At 44.1% G+C, this 10,777-nt stretch overlaps 1 protein-coding gene across 1 annotated transcript; it reads left to right on the top strand.

The window, feature by feature from the left end:
- Positions 1-1,057: 1,057 nt before the first annotated feature.
- Positions 1,058-4,025, top strand: LOC306789032 (homeobox protein engrailed-2b-like; the record flags this gene model as incomplete). Its single annotated transcript, XM_079284791.1, has 2 exons — positions 1,058-1,559; positions 3,709-4,025. 2 exons carry the CDS (start codon positions 1,058-1,060, stop codon positions 4,023-4,025), a joined length of 819 nt encoding a protein of 272 aa, XP_079140917.1.
- Between the last annotated feature and the right edge of the window lie 6,752 nt (positions 4,026-10,777).

Genomic DNA, 10,777 nt, shown 5'->3' with positions numbered 1-10,777 from the left:
TTTAATTACTTTTTCAATTCAGTCAAGTTAAATAATTATTCCTGCTGTTAAAATCCAAACCAGGCTGTGACACTTAACAGCACAAACAGCCCATAACTCTTTGGGCCACTGAATATAGCCAAACATCAGCCTCTCTGTCCTTTAACAACGCACCATGTTGTGTAGAAAAATGAAGTGCGTTGACTGTTTTACATGTCTTTGTTTTAAACTGAGCTATAAATCATGTTGGGCCCACACCACCAGCTCTCACAACAACTTGGAGTTATATGTTGAGCTGCATTCAAGGACGTGCAGCTGCGTTAGCTTGGTCTTGTGTAAATGTCTCTTATGGTCATGTGATGACTGTAAGCGGGCCATTCCTTATTATCTGAGAGCTGGGCTGAACAACCTTAACATATTAAGAATTCAATCTGTGCCTTCAAATGTTCAAGTATTAAGAAATGTCGGCTGTAACCTGAATGCATCATAGACTCACTGGGTGGATTGGAGTGATCTGCATCTCCAGGGAATTCCGGGAAGCTCACGTGACACCAACTCTTCCAATCTATTGGTCCGAGGCACGTGTCTAAGAGATCCGTAGAACAACGTCATCACAGTGTCTCGCAGCCAATCATAAATGAGAACCAAAATCCATAGTGAAAGTATTTCAGCGGCGTCTTCATCAGGGCAGTTAGTTCTGCTGGAAGCATCGAAAATTGTGTGCAAGGACCCGGAAAAATTCAAGAGGCTAGACTCTAGTTTTATTCAATCTTTTTACATTTTTGTAGATACATTTTTGTAGCACCAGGTCCAGCCATGAGGAGTAGGCTTTTACCAGAAACTGAAGCATGATTTTTCTTTGTCAAAATCATAAAAGGCGCGTTTTCACAGCAAAATAAATATCCGCAATTCTGCCCCAAAAGGAATTAGTCTAGCTCATCGACGTGTTAGCTTTTGGAGTCAGAAATATAGCAGGCGAATTAACTGATAAGAAAGTGAAAGGGACAACACGAAATTGGAATTACTTTGCAGCAGGGCGCAGAGAGAGAGGTGCTGAGGGTGAGCAGGCTTCATCATTATGGAAGAAAATGCTCGCCGAGACCCAGAGCGCCCTGAGGACTCCGGCGAGGAGTCCAACCGGGCAATCCGACCTCTCCTCCCACCTGGCAACCAGCAGTCCCACCGGATCACCAACTTTTACATCGACAACATTTTAAGACCGGACTTTGGCCGAACGAGGAAGGACGGGACTCTGGTGCGGGATGGAGACTGTCTGGGAGTGATCATAGGAAGAGAGGAGCAGACAGGGAGAAAGTCCTCCAAAACCGGCAACCCGCAGCAGGGTGGAGCGGGAGGCGAGGAGGAGGAGGAGGAGGACGACACGGGAGCATCCGACGACCAGCATCCGGACACTGAGACCAGGAGGCCTGACCTGATAGCCGGTGATGTGGCCGTGAAGGGTCGTGGGGGCGGTGGGGACCGCTGCAGCAGCCCCGAAGCCGGCTCGGCCCCTGCGTCCAAGCCGATGCTGTGGCCAGCCTGGGTTTATTGTACCCGCTACTCAGACCGTCCGTCAGCAGGTTGGTGGGGGAATATTGTTCGGCCACTTTTTGTTAGTTGAAAGACGAAAAAATAAATAAACAAACAATTGGAGGTAAATTAAGGACGCCTATACTTAATTTACCGAGTCCGTTAAAAAGAGGTGAATTACAGAAAGCAGAGTTCTTCTTCCAGAGAGAGAACAGATCAGATTCAAAGCTGTGGAGGGTTAATGCTTTAGAAAAGAGAGTGACATTTTATTCGGTCAGCCCTGCAACCCCCAATCCTACTTAATGGACATATCACTTGTAACAATTGACAACGCAGTTATTGCACCATCATTACTATATTATCTTAATTATTTCACAATTTAAAAATTAAAAAAAATTATTTAACATTCCTAGAAAAGACATGGAAATATTTCACATACAACAAACTACTTTAACACAAATTAGAAAGTAATTCGAGTTATTTTGGGTGGAATTGTGGTTTTTGGCTTTAAATGACGATAAAGTGCACGAGACGATACGCTGTTGTTGAAGATTGTTGAGCAAATGAAATTAAAATTAAATACGAGTCGAACATAAAGTGAGAAATATGGAGAAGTGAAGTAAAACCAAGTTTAACGCCATTGTTCCTCAGTCTTCTTTGTTGATGGTGCATTAGCATATTTCTTTGACAATGGGGGGTCTAAAGTGTGTCCCAAAAAAACAGCAGCATTCGATGCGAAATATTAAACAGAATTTCAATGTCGTTTCATCCGCCAACGAAATAAAAAACGCTTTTTGACAACATGTCTACGTTATGAACCAGATGTGAAATGTTTGGGCTTTGAGAGAGTTGCTATTTGAGACGTTCCGCGTCTGTCGTTGTTTCGTCGCTCCGCTGAGCTCTTTTAAACGAACAGGTTCCGTTTGATAAGATACAGCGGAACCTTTGCTCGATCCAGTTGTTTGAGGTGAAAGCAGCGCACTTGGACTTTTCCTTTGTCGTGCTTTGGAAAAGGCCTTCAACTGTTAAATAATGTTTCTCCAACAAACTAGCAGCCAGCGGAGGGAAGATGTTGCGATGAGGAGCGTCTGAAACAACTCAGACCGAAGCGGAAACAGTCACATGTTGTTGACTGTTGTATGAAAAACAAAAACAAAAGTTTCCATCGAGGTCTAGGCCGAGCTTATGGAAATGATCACAAAGGGCCTTGAGAGAGGTCAGCGAGGCTTCTGCTAAACCAAGCGCAGCGTTGAAACCCTTTTATATTATATCATACGATTATATTTGATACGATTGTATAAAAGTGTAATGATTGTTGTCAAACCAAACGGAGCCCTTTGCTGTAATGGGATAATACATGACTTTGAACTGTTGGATGCTATATTTTTACACTTCTGTTCCGAAGCTGAAACATATGTGATTGCGTTCCTTCTCATTCATTTGCTCTTTGACTTCGTCACCATAGAACCATAGAAGCGTCCGGATATGATAAAAGAAACAACGCTCTTTTTAGGAAACGACTTTTTCTTAAATGGAGTTCCTATGGTAACAGGGAGGGAAAGAGGCGCCTAACTCCCCATCCTCCATCAGATCCTAACCCCACCCCCATCTGCACCCCCCCCCCCCCCCCCTCCGGTCTCACTGAAGTCTGCAGCAGAGCCGGAGGACGTGCAGCCTGCAGCCTGATGGCTTCTTACTCTAAACTCCATTTCAGTGCTGTTGAGGGCGGAATGAAACGTTGTGACTGAGGTATATCTCAGAGTATTTCGCTTTAGATTGACATAACCTCCTCTTTCAAATATTTGACTTACCGGTACAACAAAATGATAAAGTATCATAGAATATATCAAGAAGTATAACTTTAGTTTGATCAAGAAAAGTCAGGTCGAACCCTCATAGCCCGTGAGATCGGTTCATCATGTTACTGAGAGGTAAATCCTTACAAATATGATTTCATAACTTTTGTATTGGTCAAACACTAAAATTATTCCTTGACCTCGAAGCATATTATTGAACTTATTCCTTTATATCATGGCACCATGTTATCATAAACCTGATGAATAATTTGTTACATTATAACGACCGTAATAACTAAGGTAATGATAATTTCAGTTATTATTATGTAGTAAAGTGATCAGTGATCAGATCCTGTTTTCAGAATCCTAACGTGTTTTGTTTTCACCCCCGCCCTCACCCAAGGGCCCAGATCCCGTAAGCCAAAGAAGGCCCCGACCCCGAGTAAAGAGGACAAGCGGCCCCGGACGGCCTTCACCGCGGAGCAGCTCCAGCGGTTAAAAACTGAGTTCCAAAACAACCGGTACCTGACCGAGCAGCGGAGGCAGAGCCTCGCCCTGGACCTTGGCCTTAACGAGTCTCAGATCAAAATCTGGTTTCAGAACAAACGGGCCAAAATCAAGAAAGCCACCGGAAATAAGAACTCTCTGGCGCTGCATCTCATGGCGCAGGGACTGTACAACCACGCGGGGTCCAAGGATGGCAAGTCGGACAGCGAGTAGAGGGCCCCTGGGACCGGAGGGGGTTCTGAGCCATGCAATAAAATCACTCCAGTACCAGCATTCATATGTAAAACTCAACCAGAGACGATATTGGGACATTTGCTTTGACAGTGTGTGTGCGCGCGTGTGTGCGTGCGTGCATGCTATACGTGTCGTCGGGGCTGCAGTAGGCTGATGACAATATCCAATCCGAGCCAAAAATTCGACTGCGTTCATGTTACAGCCAGAAGTCAAAACCAGCTATGGGTGCGCGTGCACTCACCTTTACTGTTAAAGGTGTTAAACGGGTTAAACCCGCTCAGACGGCCTAGTGCGGCACATCAGGGACTCTTCAACATCACCTCAAAAGGACAGCACCGTTTCCTCGCTGCTGTAAACATGCATGATGTGATGAGGCGCTATAGTTTGCGACATGCTGCCATTTATACTCGGGACGAAACACTGATGGGACTCAAATGATGCGCGAATAAAATAAGGACTACTTGACATTTTTCAACATTATAATTAATGTCACCATACGGTGACGTCACACGACTGGAGTTGTATTTTCCAGAATAGCGTTATTGACGCATATAGAACGCATGCACTATCGGGTCTAGCGCGAGAGTCGAGGTCCATAGACGTGGACACCCGGGACACATCAGTGACCGGGGCTTTGGCCCGATGGTTCAGGACTTTAGAAAGAGTCCCTCTGCCCTCCTCCGACATTATGTAGCCCACAGACCCATTCAGAGACACGGACGGCTGTTCTCCGTGGACACACTGAACGCTTCAGCTGTAGAGAAAAGGTCAACATAGATGGACCGAGTGTCTCTGATGTTGTAAGAGGCGGGGAAAGCGAGTTAACGACATCCAATAGGAGCCGAGAAGACAACGAGCTCGAGGCATGGGGAAAGTGGACTGGACATCCGTCACGCGCACTGTCCCGTTAGGCTCGTCTGTTGTGTGTGAGGAACTTTAGTGGTTATGAAAACTATATGCTGAAATCCAAAGATATTTTTTTTCTGCTGCATTCTGGGAACTGTGAATTAAGAAAATAGCCTCTTTCGTGTTGTCTGTGTTTTGTACTTTCTGACTTGATTGGCTCCGTTCTGCTCTTTTTCCCTCTTCGTTCTTATTGTGTTCTGTCGGCGTAGACTGCAGTGAATGTCTGTTTAATACTAAATAAGTCCTCACTGAAGAGCTGGCAATGTGCCCCGCACGCGACTGAACACAACAACCCATTCCAGGTCCCATTTCAATTGATCAAGTGTTTTTATTTAAGGATCACATTCGTTTTGATTTAGATTTTCTATTCACGCTTATTTGAAAAGATAAATTACCGGGACACTCGGATTTGTTATGAACACCTCCAAACAATCATCATTCTGTCCTAAAGCCAGACGTCCGTCAAACATGACTCTCCCCGTCAACGCAGACCGTCGGCCGCCTCTGGTCCGCACCCTCCGGCCCAACCATGGACCATAGTGCAGGCTGTCATGTACTTCTACGAATGTTCAAGAAAACAAGCAAAGTGTATGAGTTGTTAACAGAGACCATTATATGTTTTATTTATACATGGAACATCTGCAGCCATGAACCGGGGCTCTGGAGTGTTTACATAACTTATTTTTCCTGCAATAACTCGTGCGTCAGAATGCTGCACGCGTCAGGCCTTCTGCGGGTCTACATGATGTGGATCCAAACCAAACGGTGGTCTTACGATGCTGTGAATGTTTCTGTTGATTTTCTCGACTGAGGTCCGTTTCTCTTGCATTCAATCCCGAACCTGGACGAGCATCTGCCTTAAATCTCAGTAATACAAGCAGCGGATATTTACTGTGGTAAAGAAAGAGCAGCTGTGTTTTCTACAATTACATTTTGACATCAGGATTTTTAACGAACACAATTGGTGTTTTTCCCTCTGTGCTGACGGTCTCTTTTATATGATGTAAATTATTTATATCATAACAGTGTGATGGTAAATAAAAGACAGCAATGCAAATGTGTATTTCCAGAAGGTCATTTTATTAGATACCCTGAAACACACACAAAGAAGTCACACGGACAAACATTTAGTATTTTGCTGTGAAGTTGATTTGATGAGTCAGCAGGTGGTTGTATTGAAATATCTTCCTGATGATTAGCATGACAAAGAGAGACGGAGGAGGCAGACACATGGAGGACACTTCTAGTCTGCACAGCGATCATACAGACTAAAAACCAAAGCCTTCTACTCACCTTCACTTTTAAAAATACATAACCAAAGACAGAGAACTGATATCAACATACTGTATCATGTGTGTCTGCAGGCTGGAATAATGGGTCAAATGATACCCGCGTTCATGACCATGCAATAATATCACAAAGTGAAGCTCATATTAAATATAACAAAATCTATCCAGTCTAATGTAATGTCAGTTCATATGTTGTCCTCACATGTTAAATACACTTTGTTAATAAACCCCAATGAAGCTCTGATATCATGTTTTTAGACGAGTTGAAGGACTTCTCTGATAAAAGAACACTTCTTGGTTCACAAGCATGTTGAACTTGATTGCATTGTGTCAGAGGTGTATTTTAACAAGTTATTTTTCTATGCTCATAATCATGATATTTTGGATTTTTGGAGATACGAAGTTCTTAAAAAACAGATTATGTAAATAGTCAGATTCAGTCATAATCATAATTGCTGGTCTTGACAGTTCTGACACTCCAAACTGGGACCAGAACATTTTGAGAAACTGTAATTTAGGCTGAAAATCATATAGTACACCATCGTGACATGAAATCAATCACATTCATTAAAGAGACGACTCCGGCCTTTCTGCTCCGGCTGGGCCAACACCGCTCTGATGCAATGACATCATCATACAAGTATGAAGATGCATTGTGCTTTATTCATGTAGCAGCGTGTTTAGCAACGATCAAACTCTCAAGCAGAAGCAACATTCTTTGCTCCAGGTCATCAGAACTCTGATCTCTGATGACCTATGAACTGGATCATATTCATGTTTAACTCAGTTTCTGTGCTTGATCACACCAACACAATAAGAAAGACTTATTATAATAAGGAAGAACTGAACTGGTCCCAGAGGAATGATCTGAGAATGAAAAGGTATCAAATAATGACTTCGATAATGAAGATTGTGAGAACAGAGTTCTGAAGCACAACATATAACCTTACACATGAAGAAGTTAGCATGTCATCTTTGATAATAAGTGTGCTTGTGTCTGTCTATCAGAGTCATTCAGAGGATTTGAGAAAATGTTTGTGGAGTCTTGTATTTTTGAATACGCAGCATCCACACAAACTGAGGGTTCCTGTCTTCTACACATGACAAACCAACTGACAAAGTACTGAGAGTTCTGAGTGTTTGCAGATAAAACAGTAAAAAGGCAGGCGACGTCTGGAAAAGGCAGGCGACTCCTGAAAGCTAAAGTGTCCATCAGAACACTGAGACCACCGAGTATCTGAGAGCATCACGGATACTTTCTGCATGTTCACCTGAACATCTGCCCGAGTTGGAGAAATAGAGAGTGATATGGCGAGCAGGAGGAGATCCATCAAGAGAAAGCCAGAGGGTTTCCTGCGACTCGTCCACTGGCAGCAGCATTGACCGGAGTTCTGTGAATGGCTGCTGAGGCCTCATCTGCATTTCCTTTCTTAGCTGGCTTGTATGTGGAAGTAACGCCCAACGGCCGCTGACTTGATGAGCTGAGCTCCTCTTGACTTAAGAGAGGAAAGAGGGAGAAAAGCTGCGAGCTGGGCTTCTGTGCACAGTGTGGGGCTGTCAGTCTAAAGGGCTGTGTGTGGGGGGGGGGACCTGGATGAAGGTCAAAATGCTTTGGGTGTCCATGCAAAGAGCAGCAGGTGACAACACTACAGCCAAGAAATGAACATCATGGCTCTGATGTTGCATCAATTATATTCTGTTGAAATTAAGTCTATTTCTCAGATGTATTCTGATATTGGGTCTGAGCCAAAAGCTTTTTATAACTTTCCAAATGTCAAGGATTTCATATCCAACCTCTTAGAAACATGATGAACCATTTGGAGGAAAGAGAGCGGTGACAGTGAAACCAAGCACCGGCGTCGTGTCTGCTTGTTGAGGCAGATGCTGCTACATCTGTCCCGTTGGGGGAAAAACATTAAAAACAAAACACATCTTATTTACTCAAAGTTCATCCATCTCCTTGTCATAAACTTAACCCCTCCAGCAGGCAGAGGCAAAGGGCAGACGAGCAGAGAAAAGAAAAGTACATATCACAAAGTATTGATGTCCCCTGTGTCTCCGTCAGACAAAAGACGGCCGTCCTGTCCCCCTTCCCCCCACTGAGTCATTTAGCCATCGTTCTCTAAATGCTTCCTAGTCAAACGTGGAATATGGAATGAAGGGGACGAGGGCTTTGTGGCGGAAATATAATTACGGCAGCTAAAAGCTGGTGAAGGAGGAGAATGGGGGATGACATCAGACCAATTTCACAGCCGGGCCTCGCAACACTGATCAAAGCCGGCTGCAGCCGCCCAAGAGCCAGAAGAAGGGACTTCACTGTGCTAATCTCCAGCACAAACACATTTTAATCTTGTTAGAATACAAGTTAATGCTCAGTGACCAAACTTTATAATATCGGAGCAAAAGGACAAGAACACTAAATCACACTTTGTCTCCAGGTTTCTATTTAACAAGTGAAGGTTGAGCATCAGAAGAACAGTTGAGGATTCTCAAGTCATGATCCTCTGCAAACACTGGACGTACATGTCCTAAAGTAACCCATAGACCTAGCTGTGCCATCATTGGCTGTAATGATACATCTCTCGGTCATGACACACATAAAAGATAGTGCTCTGCTCAATAATCAATATTCAGAAGAGGATTAGGTCATTATTTCTCAGAGACAGAGCTGCTTTGGGAGGCAGAAACCCCTCATCAGCTGAAGGAAGGACATCTGTAGTGAACCGTTGCACACCTCATTACCTATGTCCCAGGTGAATGTTCAGTGTCCATGCAGGACATTAGTGTGTCCTGCATGAGGTGGTGGACGGGTTGGTCCACTTTCATGCAGGAGACAGAAGTTCATGTCCCATCACAGACCAACCATAACCTCCATCTCTTCCTAACAGTGGAAACGTGCTACTTTTCATGTGGATGTCCGATCAGTGCTGATGGTGAATGTAGTCCACTGAAGAATCAAATCCCGCAGTGCTGTTGTGCCTACATGTACCAGCATGCATTGTGCGTGAGCTGCGAGCCTGAACGCACTCAGGGCTGCTCGCTCTGGTTTGTTGTCGGCAACAGTATCCAACACAAACTGCCCACATTGACATTCATCACAGCGAGAGGATTCTGCTTCTGTTGCCATCAGAGGAAGATTTGAGCAAAGGGTCCACCGGCCGGTGTGCTCTGGGCAGCTGTGCTTCTGGAGGGCCATATGCTCCCTGCAGCAGCTGGCTGTGTGGACGTAGACATCTTGGTAAACAGCGTTATCGGCGTTCACAGCGTGGGATCTTATTTTCACTGTTGGAAAAGTCACTCGTTTGCAACAGCAGCAAAGAAAAGAAGGATGCCTTTAAATGCAGTGAGTTGGATGTAAATGTATTTCTTTAGTTGCTGTCGGTAGACCTGCTGTGCAGAGGGGAGACAGCGTTGATGTAGAATTGTTGTAGGTTTAGGGAAGATCTATAGAATGATTGTTTGTGTGTGTTGAATATGTTGTTAGTACTTGACAATGTATCATAAGAGTCTCCTGAGTGATGATTCTACGTATATTAACATTCTCACGCTTTGTAAAGGGTCAATTTAATCTTAAATTCTGTTTTGAGGTTTACTTTGTAACATCTGCCTCTTGGGACTACAGATGAAGAATCGCCTCTCGGCTTTAACTCTGGTGCATTTACAGTTGTTATTAATGTGCACTGTCCCTTATCAAAGAAACCAATAAATACAGTTGTTTGGAATGTTGTTTGTCTGGACAGACATTCTTAGTCAGTTTGTAATCAGACATTGATGGTTGTGGGTCCCATCACTGAAACAGTTATCGGTCCTGTGATCCACAGACAGAACCGTGTGCCTCCATCCAGCTGTGGAACGCTGACGCTAAATCTTGCAGTCGAGCTAAAAAGCTGAAAAGTTCAGAGATTTCCAACTTGAAGCGGCGGCGGCAAAAAAGTCTGAGCGCTTTGAGAGAAAGATGCTTGAGGCAGCGCTTTGTCTTCAGGCGGTCACATGCGCTCTGAAAAAAGAAGCCGTCAGTCAGAAATAAATGCTGTCTGGACATCTGCTAGTGTTCAAGTTCATGTGGATGCAATCCACCCAACATCTCACACCACGTCTCAGAGGGTTTGGTGTCATCGTGATCTGTTCAGCATAACTCACAAGTTTCCTCCATTTTGCATTGTCAAAGAGAACATTGTTAGTGTAATTAACTCAGAGGGTGACAGGGCAACAAAGTCATTGTCTAAAACATCTGGTCACTACGCAAACAGCAGGGAGTAGTGCATTTGTCTACTTTCAGCGGCGGATTTATCCACATTTGGTGCTCTAGTGAGCGTTTGTGGCAGCAGGACACACACACACACACAATAGCAAAACTATAGAATACCACCAGTCAGCGCTGTGCTTCTTATGACTGAGCGTTACCCAAAATTCCTCACCAATCTTTTGCCAAACTTAGGGGGAAGTGGAATATTCGAGAAGCCAGGTTTCTCTAGAACGTCTGTAATACTGTGTTGTTGATGTTGCATTGAGTTTGGGCTCGATGTGAAGCTATAT

The sequence above is a fragment of the Melanostigma gelatinosum genome (assembly GCF_949748355.1).
Source record: "Melanostigma gelatinosum genome assembly, chromosome: 15".
NCBI classification, from domain to species: Eukaryota; Metazoa; Chordata; class Actinopteri; order Perciformes; family Zoarcidae; genus Melanostigma; species Melanostigma gelatinosum.
The sequence above is the reverse complement of the archived record's forward strand: the minus strand, read 5'-3'. Positions and strand labels throughout refer to the sequence as shown.